At 42.3% G+C, this 25,320-nt stretch overlaps 1 protein-coding gene across 4 annotated transcripts in view; it reads right to left on the bottom strand.

Moving 5' to 3' along the window:
- Positions 1-428: 428 nt before the first annotated feature.
- The window catches only part of nbeal2 (neurobeachin-like 2), a 44,576-nt gene continuing 19,684 nt past the window's right edge, over positions 429-25,320 (bottom strand). For 3 of the 4 annotated variants that reach the window (XM_050045753.1, XM_050045756.1, XM_050045755.1), the window contains 39 exons: positions 25,023-25,105; positions 24,791-24,883; positions 24,353-24,524; positions 23,009-23,142; positions 20,630-20,789; positions 20,204-20,306; positions 18,325-18,475; positions 17,912-18,067; positions 17,603-17,762; positions 16,218-16,306; positions 15,369-16,079; positions 15,093-15,277; positions 14,432-14,588; positions 12,686-12,829; positions 10,359-10,682; positions 9,382-9,531; positions 9,102-9,259; positions 8,449-8,573; positions 8,226-8,343; positions 7,859-8,016; positions 7,632-7,765; positions 7,438-7,545; positions 7,246-7,341; positions 6,651-6,775; positions 6,372-6,512; positions 6,151-6,281; positions 5,951-6,060; positions 5,720-5,837; positions 5,483-5,580; positions 5,255-5,368; positions 5,067-5,153; positions 4,804-4,913; positions 4,128-4,300; positions 3,948-4,042; positions 3,713-3,829; positions 2,335-2,496; positions 2,093-2,241; positions 1,870-2,005; positions 429-1,673 (listed from right to left, as the gene is read on the bottom strand). In XM_050045753.1, the coding sequence (XP_049901710.1) occupies positions 1,569-1,673; positions 1,870-2,005; positions 2,093-2,241; positions 2,335-2,496; positions 3,713-3,829; positions 3,948-4,042; positions 4,128-4,300; positions 4,804-4,913; positions 5,067-5,153; positions 5,255-5,368; positions 5,483-5,580; positions 5,720-5,837; positions 5,951-6,060; positions 6,151-6,281; positions 6,372-6,512; positions 6,651-6,775; positions 7,246-7,341; positions 7,438-7,545; positions 7,632-7,765; positions 7,859-8,016; positions 8,226-8,343; positions 8,449-8,573; positions 9,102-9,259; positions 9,382-9,531; positions 10,359-10,682; positions 12,686-12,829; positions 14,432-14,588; positions 15,093-15,277; positions 15,369-16,079; positions 16,218-16,306; positions 17,603-17,762; positions 17,912-18,067; positions 18,325-18,475; positions 20,204-20,306; positions 20,630-20,789; positions 23,009-23,142; positions 24,353-24,524; positions 24,791-24,883; positions 25,023-25,105 (5,840 nt within the window). In that variant the 3' untranslated portion in view covers positions 429-1,568. The remainder of the gene's footprint in view (positions 1,674-1,869; positions 2,006-2,092; positions 2,242-2,334; positions 2,497-3,712; positions 3,830-3,947; positions 4,043-4,127; positions 4,301-4,803; positions 4,914-5,066; positions 5,154-5,254; positions 5,369-5,482; positions 5,581-5,719; positions 5,838-5,950; positions 6,061-6,150; positions 6,282-6,371; positions 6,513-6,650; positions 6,776-7,245; positions 7,342-7,437; positions 7,546-7,631; positions 7,766-7,858; positions 8,017-8,225; positions 8,344-8,448; positions 8,574-9,101; positions 9,260-9,381; positions 9,532-10,358; positions 10,683-12,685; positions 12,830-14,431; positions 14,589-15,092; positions 15,278-15,368; positions 16,080-16,217; positions 16,307-17,602; positions 17,763-17,911; positions 18,068-18,324; positions 18,476-20,203; positions 20,307-20,629; positions 20,790-23,008; positions 23,143-24,352; positions 24,525-24,790; positions 24,884-25,022; positions 25,106-25,320) is intronic. The other variant, XM_050045754.1, reaches the window with a different exon arrangement.

Here is a 25,320-nt window from a genome sequence, read left to right as displayed (position 1 = left end):
TAGTTCTGTTATATTTGAGGGAAGGCAGACATCTCTACGGCTGATATCTCCAACACTCAGCAACTCACACCAAAACAATCTAGACTGATAAATAGCACTACAGATAAGAGGAAAAATATGTGTTTTATATTTTAGGGTAAACTGTCCCTTTAGGGTTATTCTTAGCAAAGCTTACAGAGACTAGGTAATTTGTGTGTGTGCTCAGTGTTATGGGTATTGCTTTCGCTCCAAATAGTTCCCTTTGTCTCTGTCCCGTCATGACACTGCATAACAACTACTTTGTTCCGACCACAGTAAAAGAAGCTGGCAGGAAGTGAATTCCTCTGAAACTCACTCACAGGCTTTTACGCTCACGTGTTTCAGAGTCATCATGTCTTGAGATGTTTTCAGCGCTTCGTAAAACAGCACAATAACAGTACAGGCAAGTATGTGCATCCAGCCAACAGTTTACTGAGTTCACAGACATCTTATCCACATCTGAGTCATAGTTGAGCAGTAAGGTGTGTTTAAATCAGATCAGCAGGGGTATAGTCGGACATATAGTGATCTTACATAGATGATTGGAATTCAGTGTTTATACATGGCTCGAGAGACAAGCTAAAAAGGCACTTTTCAGATAGAATAAAACAGGGATACAGTGTGTGATGAACAGAGTAATAATAAAACCAGTACAGACACATTTGTAAAGGTCTTTACTCTATTGTGTGTAAGGCAACAGGAGGCTCTCCTCTCGAGTTTCATTGCATCCAAGCTCCACAGTCATGATAAAAAAGTGAATATACTTCACATACTTGACCATTAAAGCAGTTATTGCTTTAATTGTAACAGTTTTACTTTGTTTAGAGCCTAAAGGAATGCAGGATTATATACTGTGGTATTGCAGTGCACTTCTGGTGCAAGGATCAGCAAATCCTGATGTTGACCGCTAAGGATCACAACACAGCACCGGTTCACGACCAGTTACCCCCTGTATCTTTCTTTACAAAGTCAACCCCCATGTGGAATTTACCAGTATTGCAACGTGGAAATCTCGAGCAACATTTACAGCAGTTTTCAAGTTTCCAGGAGTTTTAAGAAGGTGCCAACGCCAAAACAACAGCTTTGGGACATTCAACAGCGCAGGGATCACAGCTGTTCCTCTGATAAGGAAGAAGCCAAGAACATGAAGCCTGGAGTGTTCACAGCGTTTCTTCTCTCTGTGTCTGAGGCCGTATGTGCATCAGCACGAGTCACATCCCTGAAATATGACTCACTGTATTTATAGTTCAACAGCGCTTCACAACCTCACACACCAAGCTCTTCTTCATCCACAAAAACAAGGCCACTCTTTGGAATGATGCTGATTAAAAACAGTACACAGCTGAAAATGAAATACGCAATAAAATATCAGTTAAGAATAAAAAAAGTGCACAGTGTATAGTTGCTCTCTCAGAGAGATCAGTGGCTGAGGAGGATAGTTTCCCAGCTTGTAAAGGGAACAAAGGATTTGTTGAGTCTGGCGAGCATCTCGGTGGTGCAGGTAGTATCTGCAGCCTACAGTTCTCAGAGTTCCTCCACCATTGCTCATCTCATTTGCCAGTACTCTCAGTTGGAATATACTCGGTTTCACCTGACGACACCTGAGAGATGCGACGGGAGCCCCAAAGGCGACGGGTGAATTGTCCTGAGCGGACCTGAGAACAGGAGTGGAAAACATGTTAATCTTCACTTAAGGGCTAAGATGGAGATGTTAGACCAAAGACGCTAAATTATCATCTGAAAAACCTGGTTTCTAACAAGCACTTAGCATATGATTACCCCCCTCTCCTCACGCACTCACACATACAAACATACACCGCCACCCCACTCCCGCATCTCATTGCTTCTCACCTCCTCTGGCTTCCCTGCCCCCACCACAATTAACTTCCCGTCCTCCAGTCCCACCAGGATGTGGCTGCACTCTTTGGTGACAGACAGACTCCTCACAGGGACCTTCAAGGCCAGGGGCGACACCGAAGCATCCAGGCTGTCAAACAGAGAATGAACGTTACTGTACAAGCTGTCAATTGGCGGCATTGTAAGGAAGTTCAAACTATGTTCTCAATGCTTTTACCTGCATAAATCTCGTATGTGGAGGCTCCCCTGCATGGTCCCCAGTATGATGTGTTCAGACACCAGGTGGAGAGCAGTCACCTGCTCCTCCATGGTGAAGGAGGACAGCAGACAGCCGTTTACTGAGTAAACATGAATGGAGTACTTGCCCTGGAGGAACAAGCAGAATTTTGGTAATGGCGCTGAAGCAGGTTGAAAACTTGTTTGTGTGTGTATGTATGTGCACTGTAGGTATTAAAGCACCTTTCTGTTAGCTCGTTCCTCCAGTGAGGTCTGTACCACAATGTGGCCCTCCATGCCCACTTGGAGCTCAGAGATTTGGGCAGGTACACAGCTATCACCAGGAGGCCGCAGTGTTCGCAGGAACTGGCCTCGTCGGACAGTATGCACTATCACAGTCCCGTCCTGAAACACAGTGAACAGAAAGGGAGGGTCTACTTTTAGTGCATTATTTTTGAAGTTTCACAATGCAAACCAAAGCCACATGGACTCACAAGTAGCCAGTTTATTGGAGTCTTGGCAACCTGTCATGCTGCAACGTTTGGCAACAGAGAGTCTTAACAGATCAACGTAAAGCCCCTAAAACTGCAGCTAGGCATAATGGACTTTTATGTTCCGTGTATCTTCTCTAATTCAACTAGTTAGGAGCACATGGGGAAAAAGCTCAAAATGAGAATCAGCTAAAACGGTGGTTTACCCTTGCTCAATTTGATAAAATTATGCTTTCAAGGTTTGAAGAGCAGCTGGCTATATGATGGAAACATCTGTCTCTTCATACCTATAAAGCGTGTTATGGAGTTGTTTCCTGTAGCTGGTACAGATTACATTTGTACTTCTAATGAGCCACAACACAGTTTGCTTGGAGAAGATCCAAGTATTGTTTTCAAGCATGCGTGGTTATTTATGTTGCACAGCATTTTTTAACACCTGTAAAAACCCACAGAACTCAAACAATATGAGAGGAAAAATGTTCATTCAATACTTGTGGGGAAAAAAAAAAAAAGTGTTACAGCTTTTAAAATGTGAGAATTTATACCAGTGATACTCAATTTACAACCATGGGGCCAAATGTGGCCCATGATAGGGTGCCGGGTGGCCCACTGACCTTTCTCTAATTTACACTCAAAATAAATTGATTCACATTGGTGATATTTTTTGTACTTTGAATACAAGGCGTCAGAGTGCATAAAAAGCATCAAGTTAAAGCTTGTTTTCTTTCTTTTTTTTAAGTGCCAGGGGAGGATCTCGTGGATGCCCCAACAGAGATCCAAGCTAAATCCTGAGTGTCCTCAAATCCTAGAAATGCCCCTGTGTACACTTGACCTGCACAGGGCTGCTGCAACTGGATTTGTCTGATTTATTTATCTGATAAATATTATTATTGGTTTATTATTTGGCCCCTGGCCTCCTGGTGGGCAAGATGAGTATTCATGATTAACATCTTTTCTTTGCTTTTCATTATTGTAAACCAAATAACTTTGGGTTTGGGACTGGTGGTCAGATAGACAAAGCTATTTACAAAATGAAAATACTCTGTATATTATTCCTTTGTTACGAACTGTGTATATTCTGCATATTTGTATAAAGCTTATAAATGTTCACAGAATGTGACATCGCTGACCTTTGACCCCGACACTGCCATGTCCAGTTCAGTGCTGATGGCCACACAGGTGACCTCCTGATCATGTCCGCAGAGAATCTGCACAGGCCGAGGAGAAAGACCGCTGGAGAAGCCACCCTGAGGTATAAAAAAAAAAATGAGAGTCCATATGTGAAGCCACGACTTTAAGCTCAGCTTGTAATCATGCATGTGTGCACACTGCCCCATGTGAGCGAGCCTGAATGAAGATGTTTACCTGCTGTAGAACCTGCCACACTATACAGGATGTGTCCCTTGAACCAGAGATGAGGTAGATGCCACAGAGATCCAGAGCCAAGCAAGTAACGACGTCTTTGTGGAACACATAAAAATATAAATTTGTAACATGGAAACAAAGTATATATCAAAGTTAGACATTGTGACAATGAGAGCTCACCAATGTGCCGGCAGATCCTGCCCACCAGCTTGCCCTTCCCGAGCTGGGTGACACGGAGGCTGCAGTCCCAGTGTCCTCCGCTGAACAGCAGCCGGCCGTCGTTGGACACCACCAGCACCTGAGCACTGATCTCCACCCCAGGAGAGAAAGGCCCGCTCAAGAACCGTTGCGTTCTGCACCACAAAGCAGGGTTTGGAGAGATCAAAGTTAAAAACAAGACATGAGACGGAGCTGTGGCCTAAATGCGGAGGAGATTTATATTCGGCACATTAAACTGTCATGACATCTGCAAATTACAACCTGCGTGAAACAGTGTTGAAATGGCTCTTATCATGATTTATTTTGAGTTTATGTGATCCACGTTCAAGGCCAGTCTAAAATAAGATCCATTAAAGTGAATTTTAATTAATTAAACAGGCTTTGAAGCTTCACAGACAAAGAGGGATTGTGAGACAGATGTTAAGCTTCCATATGACTGTCATGAGAGCTGCAGACGTCTTTTGAAATGATGTGAAGTGAGTTTTCATGTCCAGTATTTTTTTTAATTAAGTGCTGAGAAGCTAATTAATGCATTGTTAGAGTCAGCTAACAACAATATGAGGAGATTTTGGTAAACAATTTTTTTTTTCTTTTTCAGATGTCAGGTCATAAGGGAAAGTTTTCTGAGGGCACTCACTTGGGATTGGTCATGTTGGGGTCCTTAGTGAAGGTGAAGTAGTTGGCGATGTTTTTGTCGTATGGCAACCAGCTGTGTGTCCCTATCAACCCGTTTGAACTTACAGTCACCTGCAGAGAAAAAGTGACATGATATAAAAATGCTAAACCTTAACTATTCAATAAGTGAAATGTATATTAATGTAACATTTAAAAAAGGTTGTTGTTGTTGTTGTTGTTGTGACTATGTGTTAAGTTTTACCCGTGTGCCTCACTGATCCTTACCAGTATATCTGAGCCCTGGATGATGAAGGAGCGATTCTGGCTCTTTGGTACAACTGCCTGCACCAGAGGAAGGCCATCGCTTACCACCTGTGGCACACACAAACACACATTAATACATGCTGTATATACACACCAAAGCATTCGGAGTTATTTATTTAGAGAGGTAAAGAGATCACGACAAAACCCACCTCCACAAATGGACGGAGTTTGTCGAGCTGCTCAAAGATATTCGGGGGCAGAGTGTCCAGGCGGGCCTGCCGCCTCACTGCGTTCTCAGCTGACATGCGAGGAGGATGAGGTTCCTGGTCGGAGATAGGAATATGATATAAGCCGACCACTTTTTCAGCAGAACCTAAGAGCATTTTGTTGATAATCAAAGCTTTAAAAATAGCCGTGAACAAGTGTGGGAGTTGTACCTTGAGGAGCTGACAGGGAGTCTGTCCAAAGTTGCTGATGATGCCTTCCAGGGCCTTACGCTCAGTCTCGTTGGCAATGGCGTCCAGATCTACTGCACCTGCAGACGACCCAAACAAGAAGCAAGAGTGAGTCTCATACAAGAACACAGGAAAATACTGTTCATGTGTAAAGACTGAAAGAGACATCAGGAGCAAAAGGAGAACACTACTGACAAGTCCATCACACTTTTGCCTTACCCTCATAAGTGCAGTAGTAGAAGACATTGAGGGCGTTCACTGCCTCTTCACCTCTCTGCTTGTAACCAAAGATCAGGTCAATCCACTCATGGAGGTGACTGGACACGTGCTCACATTCCTGGATGTTTAAGATACAAGTTGCTGTCATCTTGAATAGTGGTCTTAATGGAGTATGTTAGATAACAAATGCATGATCGACAAGTTTTAAGTCTGTACAGTGTGTCGACTCACCAGGGCTTTCCTGTGTTGCCTGATGAAGTCTTCTCTTGATGTGGCCCAGCGAGGCAGCAGGACATCTGTCACTGGTTCCTGAGATATCTGCAAATGTCCCAGGTCGAAGCCTATAAAAGTAACACAGCAGTGATTCATTAGGGTTTGTTCAAATGTTTGCATCTCACCACAAAATGAAGCAGATGAGTTAGGCTCCTCACCGTTCATGTTCTGCAGGAACTCCGGGAAGTAAAAGAACTCCGGGATGAGCTCTTTGACGTCAGCGGGACTCTCCATGCGAGCCTGCCAGGCTGCTGCCACTGAGTGGAACTGTCTGTCTGCGCAATCAAACCTAAAAGACGACAGCATGTGCCAACATAAGACCGCAGACCAGCAGGATATTTTTGAATATAAAATATAATGCATTACTCAGCGTCCCCACCTGCCGCTCTGCAGCTGGATATGCAGAGTGGTGAACGGCTCCATGCGGATCATGTAGTGCATGACTCCTGCTGCATTAGAGTAGTGTGTGCCATAGTGGAATTTGTCAATGGTTCCTGTCGGGTCCTCAAAGCTCTCATACCTAGTGACAGACAGAAAAAATGCTCATTGATTAAAGCTTCAGACTGTTTTAAATATTTTAGCTTATTATCTTAAGTTGGCAACTGACCTGCAACACTTTTAACACAAGAAACAAAATCACATCAATATAACCACTTACTTTTCTCTGACATTCTGTGCATGGCGGGGGTTGACCACACCTATGGGTTTGGACAAGTCTCTGAAAACCGACGGGTCCTCCAGATCCAGAATGGGAGAGGTATAGTCACACAAGATCCAGGGGAACTAAACAAAATACAAAAACTTGGATTACAGCCCCACAGTTATATGCCTCTGTGAACCAGTCAGGTTGCAGTCACAGTTTACATCCACGTCTGTGAATACATGGATGTTTCACACACATCTTTCCACCAGCAGCAGAGATGATCTATATAATTAGCAGTTGTTAACAGATGTTATGTCACAGTGACCTTTGGCCACCAAAATCTAACCAAGTCATCACTAAGTCCAAGCGGACATTTGTGCCAGATTTTAAAGAAATTCCTTTAAAGTGTTTCTGAGATATTGGGTTCATGAGAATGGGACGGACGGACAACTTGAAAACATATATACCTTCAGCTACAGCCATCACTGGTGCGGACGCATAAAAACACAAATGCAACACTATACCTCCTCACACTGTAAATCCATCATCTGTTTTAATAAAAAGGGTCATCGGGTTTTAAACACTGTGAGCGGACATGATTTGTACTTACCACAGGATACTGCGACAGGTCGTTGTAAGTGCGTCCGGCGATGGTGTTCAGTTGCATCAAATACTCGAAGTTGGAGATTTCTCTGCACACCCATTTCTGTTCAACACATTAACACCAGATCAGGTCACTACAATAAGCACAGTTCAGATCATAATAACACTTTATAGAGAGAGAAGTGAATTAAATAAGCACCTGTGTAAGCCCAGATGCCTTCAGTAGTTCTTGCGGGGAGCGAGAGCCAAAGTAAAACAGGTTGGGAGGCCTCAGGCCCAGGATCCTAGAGTACACTTTGTTTCGTACCTGAGAGGGCAGACATAGAGAATCTAAAAACATCTATTTGATTTTAATGATAGAGCAGAAGGAAATAAATCTGATCTGAGCGTCACCTTCTTCTTGAAGTTGATGAAATAATGAGCCTGATCAATGAAGAACAGCTCCAGTGCGGATCGTCGCAAGTTGTAGCGCCTCAGATGTACTTCTCTGAGCTGAGACAGTGGTCTCTTGAAATCAAACCCAATTCCTAAAGACAGACATCATTCACTTCTGTAAGGACCCTCTGAAGAACAATTAAAAAAAAGTGAGGTGTGATGCTCACAGTTGCATATTTCCTTACCCTCCTCTGTCTCTTCTTTCTCACTGCTGCCATCATAGAAGTACAGATGGTGCGTGGTAACCTCCAGACGACCCGGAACTACCGCCACGATGGTGATGAGCTCACAGTCTTCAGACAGAACCAGTTTTTCTTTCTGGCTCTCGTCTTCTCCCTCCACCCTGACAGCATGGGAAAAAGTTCAACTTTTACATTTTCTGCGCTGCACGTGAGACATAATAGTGAAGGACTTTTTGCATATTTTCATGGTATGGTATTTTATGTCTGAAAACTGAGTGTGCTTGCTCCATGTGAAGTTATTTTTTGTGTTTTTATGGCGCATGGAAAAATTTGACATGCTGTAAGCCGCAGACACAAATTGGTGACTCACTTGTTATCCAAAAAGACAAGGTCCTCGTCTCCCAACTGGTCATCCTCCATGTCACTCACTTTTGCTTCCTTCGCAACAGCCAAAGGAAGTGGCTCAGAGCTACGAGGGCTGTCAGCTCCTGAAGATCACAACAGCCAAAAAACAAAATCTTTAGTGCAACTTAACTGAACACTGCCTTCATGACAGAAGAGCAAAGATAACAAGTTTACACCGAGTGACATACCCATGTTGTCCCTCAGGGCACTGGCCTCACTATGAGGATCATAGTTGAAGTTGGGCACCAGTTTGAGACGCATCTTTGAGTAGGTCTCTGCATTGGACAATTTCAGTTTCACCTCTGGTGGAACTCTGGCAAAATAAAGCAAAGGAAATATATAGGATATATATAATTTATTACATTCTGTGCAGCAAAGAGGAAAGAATAGTTTCAGATAAAAATCTGTCTTATCTCTTTTAATTGCAGCTTATTTTTTATCAGAAAGAGATGTTAATAGTATACTATGCAGGATTGCCAGTTACAGTTTGCAAAACCGAAAGTAACAGCCAACCCCAGATTCACTCTCTCTTGCCGTTTCGCCTCACTATATTTGCTTTTTTTTCTGTGCTGTGGTGTAGCAGCTGGTTACTACCTTTTCATAATGCCCCAAACCTCACCTGAGCACTGTGCACGCCCATAAACGTCCCGAATATAGAAATAAGAAAAAAATAAGCAAATACAGGCAGAGGGCAGAGTCTCTGCAGAAAAATACACCACCACACACTTAAGTGATAATTTAGGGGGATTACTTCTGTACCAGTCCGTACATTTTTTTTAAGAAAATCCTGCAGAGTATATCTTGAACAAAATTTAAAAATAAAAGACAGCTGTTGTCATACTTGTTGGCCCATGCTCCTCTCTCACTGGTCAAAAGCCTGCGGAGAGCTTTCCAGTGCTTCCACACCACCCTCTGCTGGCTGGAGCTCTGCTTCTGCCAGCAGAGGTACCTGTTGTTCTCACTTCTGACTCGCTTCAGGTAAGGGTCCACGATCACTTCCTGTTATCACACAAACAGATGCAAATGTCAGATCAGTAATCTGAAGTGTTAACTCTGTACTTTAGCCAGCTGTTATTAAAATGGTGTGTTTTTTTTTCCATGAAGCTTGAAAGTTTTATGACCTGAAACTTGGACTTGCTGTCTGATCTCTCTTTGTCCCGTCTGTAGGCTGTACTCATCAGGTCATCAAAGCAGGAATTCCAGAAATTGGACATGATGTCATGGCTCCTCCCAAACCTGTCCAGTTCATACTGCTCCATGGTGGGCTGAACCTAATGGTGGAATTTAAGAGGGAGGGCATTAATACACACACACACAACACAATAAAGTAAAAATAAAACTTCATGCAACCAACAAAACAAATATCTACATTAAAAAATCACTAAAAATGACCTTAAGAATATAACTTTGATGATAAGCCTGCACTTCCAAGTTTCCCATAAACCATAATTTAACCTTTCTAGTTTTTAATACGATAACAGAAAGAATACAGAAACACATAGAACCACCCTATACATTATTCTTAAAACAAACACGCAGGCTAAACTGCAAACACATACACACGTAGACATGCATGCTTGAGAAATCAGCCTGGGCCAAGTTTCAAAAACTGTCATGGCAGCCAAAGTTATGCCACACTGGATAACATATTGCAGGATCTGTATACATAAGTAATCTAAACAAAACAGATTTATGAATGTGCACTGTCACACAGAGCGATGATAAATCCTGCTCTCAGCTAGTGGCGAGCGTGTCTGGCATCAGCTTTCGGGCCTGAGCATAAACTGATCTCTGCTTAAAATACATCGAGGGTCAGATAGACAGCACTTTAGGGAGTTCAGGGTTGGTTTCTTTCTACTTTCTAAATTTGTGATAGCAGTTTTAAGAATATGGATTAGCCAGCCACTGAGAGGTAACCAGTCATTTGATTGCAAAAATCCTGAATGTACACTGATGTGACGAAGAACAGAGGCAGCAGTATCTGAGAGAGGATGCTTGCTTGTATCTGCTTAGTCATATGCAAGATGGGGGAGGAGGCTCTCTAGACTCCCTAAAGATAAATGACATCTATTTTTAAATACACAGCCAGAACTCTGACCTGGTGCTGGTAAAAGCCCTGCCACTCCACTGTGTGACAGTAAGCCTTCAAGTCCTGGGCGAAGGTGGTGCTGCCGTTGGTGACGGGCAGGTTGGGCAGCAGGTTTTGGAGGGTGACGGGGTCAGCGTGCTGGTCGAGCAGCGTACGCACGATGGGCACCAGCTGAGAGAAAGTCTCTGAAGGTCCACAGTTGGTGCTGTCCATTACGCCTCCTGGCCACAGGGGGGCGCCAAGTTGCCCCAGCAAGAAGCACACCTCCTCCCAGCTCAGACACAGCACTGTCTGGAGGAGACTGTGGAGCTTCACGTAGGCCATCACACACACCTGAGGAGGGGTAACAGGAAAATCACTTGTTACACTTCTAACTGAGAGCCCAGTCTTCACTAAGATCTACACCCCTCGTGAAAGGACATGTTTGTCAAGGAGGAGTTCATCGGTGGCTTCGGTAAGTATCAAAACCACTATACACCAGAAATACTACAATACATTTAAAGGTCTGTATTCAAAACTATACTTAAATGAAAGCACGGCAGTATAATAAGGTTAAAGAAATTTAATAAAGGCACTCATACAGGAAAATGGCCCCTGCGAGTGTTATATTATTTAATACTGAAGTATAATTCAACAAGCAGTATTTTACTGATGTATCTTGTTGAGAAAGAGCTATTTTTTAATGTTGGATAGTTTTTCTTTTCCATAATATTTTTATTTAACCTTAAATGCCATGAAATACAGCCTTTTAAATTAATGTAATATATAAATGACATTAAAATTGCTGCATTGATACAAAACAAAGACAGAGAGGGAAAACACTCCAAACAAGAATGCTCCCTCTGTTTTAAAAAATTATAATCTTTACAAAATGGAGTGTATTAATTACAAAGATGCAAAATGTGACAAGTATTAAAAAGAAAAGTAAACAGAATTATCTGCCTTGTGATTGTATGACTCAGACAACCAGACAAGTTGCAGTTTATATGCACAGGAAGAAGTTTGCAGAGACAGCCTGCCAGAAAGCTCCTTCTAGCAGAAGTCTATTCATTTTAATCCAACCATGATTTTTCCCCCTCACCTTAACCAAGAAAACCCCACTTTGGCAGAAAGCCCTCTGGGATAAGTTCTCCCAACAGCAATTTGCATCTCTGTCTGTCGAGACTTTGTATTATCGTATTATGAGGGGGGCCTAGTAGCTCACCTGATAGCGCAAGCACCTCATGTACAAAGGCTTTGTCCTTGCCATAGAGGCAGCAAGCTTGATTCCAACCTACGGCCCTTTGCTGCAGGTTGTCCCCCCTCTCTTTCCCCCTTATATGCTAACAACTGTCCTATCAATTAAAGGCAAAAAAGGCCTCAAAAGTCTTAAAAAAAAACAGGTATTATGTGTATATTTTGGCAGAACATGGATGATTTACACACATCTTCAACAAGGCAACACTGAAGATCTATACAATCACCGCAGTTTCAAGATTAGTGTCACCAGTTCAGTATCCGACCAAATGTCTCTCCTTCTGTCCTGAGTCATGGCTTTGAATAATATATATAATAAGTAAGTTATCCACTCTGAGGGAAGGCTTGATGACATCCCTATCTTGGATAGTTTAATCTATAACATAGTATCATATTTCATAAGCTGATAAAATGCTTAGTGTGAAAAGTCTCGATCTGAAAGTAAATGTAGTGGAGCAGAAGTGTATGGTATCATACATTTGAAATACAAGCACCTCATGATTGCACTTAAGTACAGTGCTTGAGTAAATGTCCTTAATTACACTCCACCACTGGACTTAATGAAGTTATATTAGTGCTTCTTTGTTTTAATTTCACTCAACTGAAGTGGCTCCAGGCTTGTTTTATTTCCAAGCTGTGACGTCAGGGTGCAATTAAGGTCACTAATTTCAAACCCGATATTGTGAAATCAAATGGCTTAAGGGGGAGTTGTACTTCTTTGGGAGATTACAACACTCAGCAGTATGTGATGGAAAGCCTCATGGTCAGTTCATTTATGACCACTTGCTCTATCCCACAGAAAGAGCAGCCACAGTCATAACTCTGAGAGACGCTGCCCTTTCATACAGAACACTCCCTGATGAGAGGAATGACTGCAATGTCTTTGAAAAGAAACCCATAGAAGGCCTGGTATTTCTACACTTGCTTTATCTGAGTTTTCTTATCAAACTGAATAAATACTGTACACCCCTATAAATTTATGCTCTGCAAAGTTCAATCGCGCAGGTGTTTGGATTGTGAAAGACACTGAGAAACATTTCACATTTATGATTTGTGCGCTGGCTGGGTGATGAACAGAGCGAGTTGTGGCCGCAGCTGACCTGTGAGTGCTGCTGTTGCATATATCCAGTGATGATACGCAGGCCGATCTGGGCCATTTCCTTCAGCTCGGTGTTCCCGGGGCTGCCAGGGGTGCTGTGCCAGGCCTGCAACTTGTCCAGCAGGTTCACCACCCCCTCAAAGATCTATAATACAACAACAATAACGTCAACAAAGGACTCAACAAAAAGGCTAGACCTGTTTCCACACCTTGAGACAACCTAAACCTATTCAGTGTATTAAATACAGTTTAACCTGTAGTTAAAAGGTGATTCAGATGCAACCTACACCCAACCATGACTCTTCATGCTCCAGTAAGACAGGACAGGAGCATTTACTGTGACATTATGTATAGTAACTGACAACAACCACACCCAGCTGCCCATGCTTTGTGTTTCATCTTTGTCTCTAATGTCTTTATTATCAACATAATTCCTTTACTCAACCACTGTAACAAAATGACATCATCAAATCCTGACAATGTGTCAGACACTCAAAGATTAATTGTGTTTATTAATCATTGTATTTCATAGCTCCAGCATAAATTATGTCTGACAGCTTCTTTAGACAATCCTAAAGTCAAATGGCAGCATTTCTTGGGAGACAACACCCTTGACTGTTGCTGCACTCAGTGTGTGCCACCAGCCCAGTCATGGCAGAAATCTGCTGCGTTGCTTTTTGGCAGGAGGAGAGACTGAAGTGGACTGTTGCTCTGTCTGGACCGAGCATTTGTAATTCATCAGTAATCTAAATTCCACTACTGTTGAGTATTTATAGAAAGCAAGCATGCAGCCTGCCTCGCACTGGTATGTAAAGTCCTGCTGTCAGTACCGCAGAGAAGATGAAGTCACACAGCTGCCTCTGTCTTTCTAATTTAAGTTGTTCTCAAGCCTAAAGTTCACAAAAGATACCCAACATAGGGAAGGTTTGTGGTTCACAGGCTACACCCAGCACCCAGTTAGCTTAACTTAGCATAAAGGCTAGAAACACGGGAAAACAGCTAGCCTGTGCAATCTGAAGATAACAAACAGTCACACCAGCACCTCTAAAGCTCACTGATTAACACGTTATATCATTTATTTAATCATACAAAAACTGAAGTGCTGTTTTATGGGGTTTTATGTGATCGACTATTTGTTGGCAGGAAGCAGGCACTGAGGACGCCAGGCAAGACATGAAATTGGCACCATTCTTCTCAGCAAAGTGTACTCCCCAAAATGTCCGTACTTCCTCATGAGTTTAATTAGAGAATATTTGTTGATTCAGAAAAACTGGGCAAATATGTTTTCTCTCAAGTGAGTGTGTTACGCTTCCATAAGTTTGAACTATGAACTCAAGCATATAATTCTCTCTTATAAAATTCATCTCATATACTAGAGTTGAGTTGCATAATAGCCTGCTTTATATCAGCTACTTGCTGGATGACAAAGTAAATACAACTGAAATGTGACACTCAAGTTTTATTTGCACTATAACACAGTAGGTTTTAAGCCCTAACTCCTGAAATAACATCAGTTGGTTTTGGTTCGGTTTAGTTTACTAATAATTTCCTTATAAAATCAGACTTTGTCACGGATTAAGAGCTGATTAAGAGCTGATTTCCTTCATTATCCCTTCATAATCCCCCTATTTACAGCCGATCAACCTTTACCAAGATGGAGAGAGCCGTTCAATAGTCCTAAAGCTACCAAAAGCCCATTCAGAAAGTGTCAGTGGTCGGTATGGTTTAAGTGGGATATGTGATATACCTTTTCACTCCACAGCGTGTGGTTGTCTGTACCCTCAGCAAACAGGAAGTCCTGCAGCAGCCTGAGGAGCCGAACCAGACTGGGACAGAAAGGCAGGGACACTCCCTGGGCGTCCCTCAGGTCTGAGAGAGACGACTCCAGCATCATCTCCAGCAAACTGGCACACAGAACAGCAAACATGCTATGAATACATTGCCCCAGTATGACAGGTGACTCAGCTGAAGGTGTGGTTCAATTTATTTTTCCACTATGAGACAGCTACACTGCCAAATATGGAAGTCCATGTCCACAAAAAAATGATCCTTTGTAACATTAAAATGATAAACTTTCTCAAAATATTGCAAAAATAATGATTTAGTATTTCATAATAATGAGAGACTTTCTCAAAACAAAGACTTCTTTATCTTGACATGGGTTAGTGTCTAAAAATATTGACTCATACGTCTCGAAATAATGACTTTGTATCTCAAAATAATGACTTTCAGAAAAATGACTAAGTCAGTATTGTTCAGATACTAACTCAGTATTTTGAGAAAGTTTCACACTAAAATGTCTTGGCAAATCTTTTTTCTATGATCTCATTGGTGGAAATGGGTTTCCATAGACGATTCATCGAGATTGTTCTCGGAGAGGAAGTACATTTTCAATCACCGTCCCTGACCTGCGTTTGATCTCATCGGGAGCACGGACCAGTTGGCAGGAGGAGCCCAGTTTGGTGAGAACAGAAAAGACCTGTCCTCTCTCCCTCCACACCACATCCTCTGGCACCTCCACCCCACTGCGGCTCCACAGCACGGAGAATATGATGTTGGTTAGCAGGTTGCACAGCTCCTCCTCAGGGGTCTGCTGTAATACAAACAACACACAAATCCTTACAGAAAAGATATAAGACATTAAACTATATGAGTAATATCTGAGGGGGAGGAAGCGGCCATACCTGTGGGTTGGACGTGTTTGAGATTGTGTCTCCAGTTGGAGGGTCTGTCCCATAGCTGGTGTCATCCAGCACGTTGGACAGACTGGAGCTCTTCCTGGGTCTGGCAGGTGGAAAGGGCTTGAAGAGCTCTAGAGGAGAGGGTGTGTTTGTCAGACTGCCTGCCGGAGTGTGTGTGCCATTGTCTCCCATGCCCCCTATCTCCAAATCAAAGGGGGTCCCAAAGGGGGAGAGGGGCTGGTAGTCTCTCTCCTCCTCATTGGGGCGAGATGAGGTGATGTCAATCGCATTGGATGCAGATGACGAGTGGCTCCCCTGGTCCACGGAATCAAACGACTTAAAATGGAGGGAGCCGGTGAAGTTTTTAAGTGGACCCCCACCTCCACTTGGAGGCGACTGGGATAAATCAGAGAATCCCTCAGAGATGTCCGGTTGGCCACCGTCGTCGTCCTCCTCCTCGTCCTCAATGTCCTGCGAGGTGCGGTAGCTCAGGAAGATGTCTGTTTGAGCGTCCTCTATGACCAGTGACTGATCCCTGCGCAGCGGCGGCCGGTAGTTTGGCTCAAAGGAGCTTTGGCTGCTGGAGCCTGCGATACTGGCAGCGTGTGACTCGTAGGACTCTTTCACATAAAGCTTGGTCAAAACATCCTGCCAGCCGGGCTGCCTGGCGAGCTGCCTCACATAATCGTCGTTGGAGTAGATCAGATGAAAGAGCTGGGGTAAAATCAGAGAGGACCAGAGGAAGAGCTTGTTTTTATTACAGAGATGATAAATGTGCTCAGGATGACACCTCACACTCAGAAGCTGACTATGGTAGTTTTAGCGGGGTGTAAATCATGGGAGCAGACTGACCTTGCGGCAGACGTCCAAGCGGACAGTGAGCTCAGCTCGATGGGACAAACAAACCACAGCCAGGAGGTCTCTGAAGTTCGGAGTTGCATCTGTGGGGCAGCAGTCAATTTTAGTTCATTTTAAAAGCTTTGGGAACCTATTTTTGAATCATCTTTCTGCTCTAAATACAGAGATCCTTCATAAACTCACTTCTCATCTGGTTAATCGACATAACAGATTACTGTATTTGTGATTTTTATGTGCTGTTTCTCATCAGTTTGAGAGGTAACATCAGGTGTTTCCAACATGTGCGCCAAACACAACTTAAAATTTAACACTTTTTTGAACAGTTCTTACCAAAAATGTCTTAAAAGTTTCCTGTAGTAAATATTAGTCCATTATTCACACATTACAGGAAACATTTTTCTTTATACAAATTGAATTCTATGCATACCTGGCTAAAACACTGTACTTTACGCTAGCTGATGCGATTGATTCAATCAGTGGTTCCCAACTGGTCCAGTCATTAGGTCAAGGTCCTTTGAATTTCATTGTATTTCATTTATTTTCCGTATCCTGTTGGATGTCGCGGGGGGCTGGAGCCTATTCCAGCTGACATTGGGCGAGAGGCGGGATACACCCTGGACAGGTCACCAAACTATGGCAGGGCTGACACATATTCACACCTACAGGCAATTTAGAGTCACCAATTAACCTAACCTGCAAGTCTCTGGGCTTTGGGAGGAAGCTGGAGTACCTGGAGACTCCGGGTTCGAACCCCACAACCTGGGTTTTGACCTAGGAACCCTCTTGCTGTGAGGCGACAATAGTCCCAAGTCCAAGGTTCACAAGGTTTAGTATAATCAGCATCATACTTGCAATCGCCTTGTCGCCTAGCTAGTTTGCTGGCTCTGTTAAGTATCACTCTCTCTACAGCAGGAAAAAGAAACTTCAAAATAAAAGCTTGTGCTGGAAATTCACTAAAGGGGTTTTTATTAACTTGAAACATTTGTGTGTCACTTGTGGTCCATTCACAATGGACCCACGATCCACTTTTGGACCACGACCCAGCAGTTGGGAACCACTGGATTAGATGTAATAAATTAAACCACTGTCTGAATTTTTATCTATAATAAATGCCAAATGACATCTTTCCTTTAAGGAAATTAATTATGAAATTTAATTACGAATTTATGTGAATTAAGAGTTAACAAATTAAACAAATATGATAATTAGAATCAGACCCTGATGACAGCTTTTGGGTTATTTGCTGTTGTTACCAGGGAAACACAACTGTCAATAATACCACTGAGCATCAACACTGAGCTTTAACATTTATAAAGACTTCTTTAGTCATCTATTTCTAGCTCACTAGTCCCCAGAGCTCAGAGCTGTTTCAGCATTACCTGTAGCAAGGACCTGCTCGTACAGACATCGCACGGTTGTCATGGTTGCTGGTATTTCATCAAGGAAACAAACCAGGCCAAGATATCCAAAATCCTTCAGCTTAATGCGTTGCTTGTTGCGCTCAGACACTCGCTCGCTTTTGAGGATTTTGTATAAAACCTGCAACACAGAAAGAAAATTGTGTAAGAGGTTTTTTTTTTTAAATTGTTTTGACAATATATCACAGGGGAGTTTGCAGTAAAAGGCAAAAAATCTGCCAAGTGATAAGCTGAAGTATTTTAAGAGCACATCAAGTCAGTTGTTCTCACCCTGAAGACTCTCTCTCTGGCGTCGTCTCCGAAACTTGGAGTGAGCAGCAAGCAGTAAAGCTGCTCCACACCCCACTCCAGCAGCGCGGCCTGCACCTGCTCACGAGGAGGGCTGCTCCTCAAGAGTTCATAGAGCACATCCAAGGCCCTCACCGCCTGATAGCGAGAGGAGAGAGCCATGAGGACGCAGGAAAGAGGTGAAGGAGGAGGATAAGAAATATGGATTAGGGAGGGAAAAGTTTTAAGTGGTCACAAGAGGAGTTTGACAGATGCCAAAACATAAGAATAAATAAAGTGTGGATGATCAGGGAGGGTTAATTTGGGGATTGGAAGTGAAATATCACGTTGAAAAGGTCAATTGATAACAAAATTAAACTTCCAAAAGAAACACAGATAAAACACATGAGCCCTACCTGCTTCTCCTCTCCTACAGTCAGAATGTAGGCGAGGACACTGTGAAGCTCCTCTGGTGTAGGAGACTTGACAAAGTCTTTCAGCAGGGAGAACAGAGAGGTTTGAATCGTCTGCTTTTCATCGGACAGAGCGCTGCCATCTTTCTCCACACTGTGACCAAAGATAGTCGCAAAGAAATAAATGATTTTCTGAACAGATAAAATTGTGTCTTTTAAAGGGAAACTTTGGTATTTTTCAGCCTGGACCCAAGTTTTTCTGTCTAAGTGAATAATGGAGACAACATTTTTTAAATTGGTTCAGTATTGAGACAGAGAGAGCACTGCAGCCACAACAGCAAAACAGGCTGCAATGTAATCCCTACGGACAACTGACCTTTCGCTAAGCCCCGCCCCTTTGTGATGGTCCGACAAACTGGTGGAGTAAGCATGGAGCCCACACTGTAACTAACTGCACTCCCTGAAGAAATATTATCATATTTTTGGAAAAATGAAACAGTGATTCCAGAGAGAAGCAGACAGAGGGGTCGACAGTCTGCGTTTGAAGGATATATCCAGGATGTCAAACTGACCAGTCTGCGTTTGAAGGATATATCCAGGATGTCAAACTGACTCAGCAGCAACAACAGGTTAAAAAGCTAAAGCCGAACTATAGGCTACAGATCACAGTGCAAAAGTGAACCACCACATCACTGCTGATCGCCACAGAAGACAATGAATATAAAGGGAAACTTCACCGATTTTGAACCAGCTGTGTGGCATCACAGTGTGTGCAGATGAACGGTGTTTAGCTTCGCCCCCGTGCTGCTGCCAGCACCCAGAACCACCGGACGGGCAGGGATCTCCAGGGGAAGTCAAACAACGTTCATATGCACACAATGCGATGACACACAGCTGGTTGAATATCAGCAAAGTTTCCCTGCTTCCCTTCACTGGTTCCTGTACAGCAGGGTCGGTCTTTGTTTCACTGTTATAATCATTAAAAAGCAAAAGCAGCATGTGTATACATTCAGTAGGCTATATCTTCAGTAGCTAGCTAGCTAACCCTACACTTTTCAGGGTTTGATTTTGGTTTTGGAACAGGGAAGAAACGTATATCTTTTTCCAACCTCTCCAGGTAACGAGTATCATTAATACACGACGTGCCCCAGGCACAACATTTAGCTCCAAATCCACAAAACCAGCCTGAAAATGAAGGAAATCTGAAATGACTGCATTAGAGTCAATGGAGCACAGCTGTGTTGTTGTCCGACCCTGGTCTGAGCCGGCCTGATGCTACACAACGATTGGTCAGTCTGCATCAGGGGACAGGACTTATCAAAGGGTCAATTGTGCACTGTCAGTTTATGTCTATTAAAAGTGCTTGTTTTGCCACTGACAGGTTCAGACTGTGATTATAAGGGCCTGAGAACATTACAGAAAAGATCTTACAGAGAAGAGAAACGTCTTTCCTCACCTTTCGACAATTCAGTGTATTTGTTATCGTGTGTAACTGAGTCTTGCTCAAGGAGAAGTCTCATTCTGAAATCACGCAAGACTTTTTGCATTAAATAAAATGGGAATAAAATGAATAATAAAATGACAGTGCACAATTGCCTGTAGAGATCACACTGCAGCCTGTTTCACTGCTGTAGCTGCAGCAGTCCCTCTCACTACTGGACCAATTTCAAAAACTGTGGTCTCCATTAGTCACCCATTAGACACAAACATGGGAAAACAAGGTCCAGATTCAAAAATATTAAAGTTTCTCTTTAAAGTAGATAGGAATAAGTATATTTAGACTGACTTATAAACCACTCAACTTTGAATTCTCTTAATATATGTGTCTAAATTAACATCTGTGTCTTAACTTGAAACCATACAGAGGATGTCAAAGGTTCACCTGTAGTACGTGCGAATGGTGTCCAGGATATATTGGACACCGTACTTCCTCTTCATGCGCTGCTTGCCTTTGTTTATCACAGACGCCAGGTACTGCACGTGGGCTTTGGAAGAAAGAAGGAAGAAAAGAATTACTGTCATCTCCCTCCAGTCTGACATTTAGAAATGTCGAAACAATATGCAAGGTTGTCCCGAAGAAGTGCATTCATTTACAAAACAGGTTACTAAAGTGCAGCTGCAGACACAGATTCACTTTTAATCCTTGCCATAGCCTGAACTCCAAACATTAATATATTCTGTCTCTGCTCTCTCTGCTTTTAGCCTCCTCTCACATATACATATAAAAAGGGACACAAACAGCTTCGGCAGACATAAAAAGGTTCACAGGTGTATTACTCAACACTACGAGGGGCTGCTTGTGCCTTACCCAGACAAACAGCAAAATGGCTTTTAGTCCAGATGCGGAAATCAAAGAGCAGGTGCTGGTAGAGCTGCTGCAGAAGTGAGCTGTTCCCCTCGTTGAAAACCTGCTCCAGCAACAGCTGACAGGCCATTAAAACGTTCATGTCCATCATGCTGCCAGGGACCTGCAGTGGAGGGGTGTGAAAGTGTGTTTAAGTATGTTTTCAATTATTTGGATTTATCTGTGTACAATGGTTAGTGTAGCGCCAATTTTTCTGAAGAATTGCTGCCCTCAGCTGAATATGTTTAAATTCAGTTTATGCTGTATGTGTGTTTCTGTCTTTGCCACTGTCAGACATGGCAACCCCATGTGATTATTAGGACATAGTTTCCTTAGCGGATGCTCCACCTTAACGTCACATATTTCAACATATCCTGTGAGCCTCTGCTGCACCAACGTAATGTAACACCTGATTGGCTGCTGCCATCAGAGATTCATATCTACTCACATGTGTGACAATGTATGAATGAACTCAAACACATGTTATGAGACACTCCATTCTTCTCAAATGGAAACATCCATCTCCCCACATGATGGGTGGATACAGGAAGTTTTACAATACATTCAGTTGGCAAGTTATGATTCTCACTGACAGGATCTTTAAAATCCTCTTACAAGACCTGCAGCCCCCTGCTAGCCTTTATCAATGACTTCTCTGTTATTCTTGATACCAATAGCGTTCCCATAGTGAGCCTGTACCTGTTGCCTCTCTGCTATATGCCTTCTTCCATTTTGCCTATTTTAATTTTTAACTATTATAACTTACTATTTTATTTGCATTTATCAAATCTGGTAAAATTAATCACAGCTACTACATGTATTTTTAATGATCTTCATGTTCCACTTAATACTTATTTAATTGAATTGAATTGAATTGAATTTTATTTTATTTTATTTTATTTTATTTTATTTTGTTTATATCATATTTTATCTTATTTCATTTAACTTGATTTAATTTAATTTTATTCTGTTTTATTTAACTTTATTTTAGGTTATTATTTTATTTTATTTTATTTTATTTCTTTCCCAGCTAAATTAGGCCTACTCATGGCTGGATTATGACATAATGGGCCCTTGGCCACAGACATGTATGAAGCCCCACCACCTGTCCTTCATAGAAGATATACAGATATTTTCAGGTCTCCCTTTTTCAAAATATCCCCCATCTCAATGGGACTAACCTGGTTAAATAAAAAAATATATATATACACATATAAGCGCCTTTTTGTAGTTGTTTTGCATCTCTTTGTACTCATGTATCTTTGCGGTTGTTTTATTCTCTTTTCGTAGTCAGAACTTTCTTTGTGCCTCTTTTCAGCAGCTTTGTATTTCTTTGTAATTGTTTTATATCTTTTTGGTCTTTTTTTGTATCTTAATAGTTGTTTTATGTTTCTTTGTGGTCATTTTGAGTCTCTTTGTACTCATCAAGTGTCTCTTTGTGGTTGTTTGTCCCCTTTTTGTAGTCGTGGCTTTTTTTGTGCCTCTCTTCAGCTGTTTTGCATCTTTTTGTAGTCGTTTTGTGTCTTTTTTGTCTCTTTTTATAGTTATTTTATGTTTTTTTGTGGTCATTTTGAGTCTCTTCTTGGTCAGTCTGTGTTTATTTGCTAAACATCCTGGGCCTGTGCCCTGTAGGCCCATTCATTCATCTATCCATCCATGGGCCTACCTGCACCTTGAGATGGCCTAACAAGTCAGAAAAACAGTCATCTATCACAAAGCAATGACAGTTTGTCTTTGATGTGGCTCAGCATCAAATACAGAAAATGTTGCAATCACTGTGTGCTTACAATATATACAGCTTGTCCTTAATTCCCACCATCACATACTTTTATTCACAATGTACACCATCAGCAATACCTAACAAGACGGGTAGTTATGCTTGCTTGAGACCCACTAAGCAGTTTAGAAACTGACATTAATCAGCAGAATATTACACCAAGAACTGAGAACAGTAGTGGGAACATTGCATCACAACTCGCTGTCGCTCCCATGTCTGTTAAATGATGTGTCATTTTTGGATTCTGTTTTAATCTACATATCATTTATCCTAGACCTCAATGCAACATTTCAAGCAACAGATTTTATAGCTGATATCTTTTGTTCTCAGTCAGAGAGACCACGCAATCTGGCAAACTCTGCATAAACCCCCCCCCCCACAAGCATGCGATACTGTCATTCTCAAAGGAGCACTGCTGTTTCAGCAACACCATACCCATTCATTACACAGCAATTACACAGTAGCACTACAATGGAAAAGGTCAAACATTCACTTTCAGATGCTAATCACTTCTTCTCGCAATTAGCTCCCACTTGCTGGCGCAAAGCAATGTGCATGGCACTTACTTTGCTGAGCATGGCTCCGATGATGCTCGGCCCATGACAGTGCAGCAGGCTCTCCTGATTGACAGGGTGATGACGAATCAGGTTTTTCACCATCAGCAGGAAGGCAGCGATGCTGTTTCTCTCTAGTCTGCCCTCTGAGAGAAAAAAAATAGGGCAAAACAACTTTTAAGGCTTCCTGTGTTACCCACAGTCGTATTTATGCATTACCAAGCACTTTATTGACATTATCATGTCTCAGGATGAGTCACTGTGAGGGACCTTGTCTCACTTTTGTTGGACTGTTTGTTCCACTCATCTCTTTTTGGTAATTTTAGAATTCATGCAGACTAAGGCGCAATAGGCCGATGAACTCTTCAAGCAACTTTAATGACTCATGCTGATTCTGACATTTAACCTATTAGCATTGATTTCACAATCTTTGCTGTTTGTCTGTTGTTTATTATTGTATGTGCCTCTTATCTGACAGTCGAGCACATCCTGTTTGTCTCAGCATCATGCACCGTGCGCAGACTGACTCACTGCCATTCAAAACATCTTCACTGAAAATCACATTTAGCATTCAGCGCACTCAGCGTATCATTTCAGTTTGACAAAAGGAACCGGGAACAAAACACTGTTAGCCCTAAATATGCAGAATAAAATCTATTCATGAGGCTGAAATAAGTATATCACTCCTGGGAAGATGGTCTTTTCATAAAACTGGGCTGTCTGTGCAGTAGAGAGACGCAAATACTTTTGAAAGTGGGGCTATATGACCAGAGAAAACAGAGAAAAAGGGCTGTGGCATTCGCTTTTGCTCAAGAGGTGGAAAACTCTGCGCCGGACCGGACCACTAAACACTCCTGGTGGTGGCTGATGTCATGCGAGCTTGGCTGTTTTAACACAGGAAACAACAATGGCGGCCAGCTGGCAACAATCAATCTCGAAATACAGTTAAAGATGAAGATAAAATATGTTTCTAAAAACATTAATGTTGAGAAGTAGACAATGCAGTAACCAAATCTTGGGTTATATTTGATCAGCACCACCTTGTTTTACCTTTTAATCTGAGTTTGGTTTGAGTTTAAGAGACAGAGAGAGGTGGCTCTGTCTTGGTCCGCTTCTACTCTTTGTGTCTATGGTGGCAGGCATACAAACACACGCTGTAGTTTGAGCAACAGCCTGAGAGCATGCGAAAATTTGATCTGAGAGATGAGTGGGGAGATCTGGGCGCTGGTGAGATGGAAGTAGGTTTACCATAGTTCATTTACACATAAGACCCACATTGTTCGAAAACAAAGCTGGTTGAATATTGGCAAAGTATCACTTTAAAGGTTGATTTACCAAAATCCAAAAAACTCTGACCTGCAGACTTGTTCAGCGGCAGCAGCATGGCAGCGGGGCCTCTGGGGGAGGTGAGTTCTGGTCCTAGGAGGTCTGAGATCTCCTGACCGCTGTTGTAAACCTGCTCAGCCTCACACACCTGCTCGAGCAGGGGCAGCAAAACCCCTATACCCCCCACCACGTTAACAACATCCTGCAGGAAAAACAAAACATTCATGCACGCAATGTTTTTATAGCCTTCAACATTAGTCCTATTTAGATCAAAACTCGAATAAACAAAGGGGGCCTGCCCAAAAAGGAAGCAGCACAACAGCCAAAAAAAAAAAAAAAGTCAAGATAAGGTCATGAGCGGACACGTCATGACTGATATTTCACTTCTCACTTTGGTCACCGCAGTTAATTATGTGAATAATACAAAGGGAAGCATCACACTTAAAGCTCAAAATGTTCATATCTAACCTTAATGTCCCAGTTCACAACCCTGTGTCCTGTGAGCCTGCCATCATACTGGTGATTGGGTGACAGATCCAGACATATCTGGCTCTTAAAGGCCTGAAGAAAACACACGCACACATGCAAACAAGAATATTTTGCTGGTGTTATTTATAATTTACATAATAAAAGCAGCGTGAGATATAATGTTTATATATAGTGTAAAATATGCAAGTTTTCCTGAGTTTCGTTGCGTCACCTGTGGAGTGTAGTAGAGCAGAAGCTTACTGTTGAGATCAGATAACTCTCCCTCTGCTTTGAATAAGGACACGTGATTGGGGCCTGTGGCGGAGAGCAGAAACCAATGTAGGTCATAAAATATGCAAACATTACTTGGGGTAAATGAGAGGAAAAAAAACACTCTTAGAAGTATTCTGTGATTTTCTTTGCTGCTGGTTTCCGGTACATTTGATTGTCTGGTAAACTCTGTAAAACTTAAATGCTGAAAAAAAGTAAAATGGTGAATGTGTGCAACAGAATTTGCATAACAGCAGAGC

Source organism: Epinephelus moara, chromosome 6, assembly GCF_006386435.1.
Source record: "Epinephelus moara isolate mb chromosome 6, YSFRI_EMoa_1.0, whole genome shotgun sequence".
Taxonomy (NCBI): domain Eukaryota; kingdom Metazoa; phylum Chordata; class Actinopteri; order Perciformes; family Serranidae; genus Epinephelus; species Epinephelus moara.
Note: the sequence above shows the minus strand (reverse complement) of the source record. Positions and strands in the feature narration are given on the sequence as shown.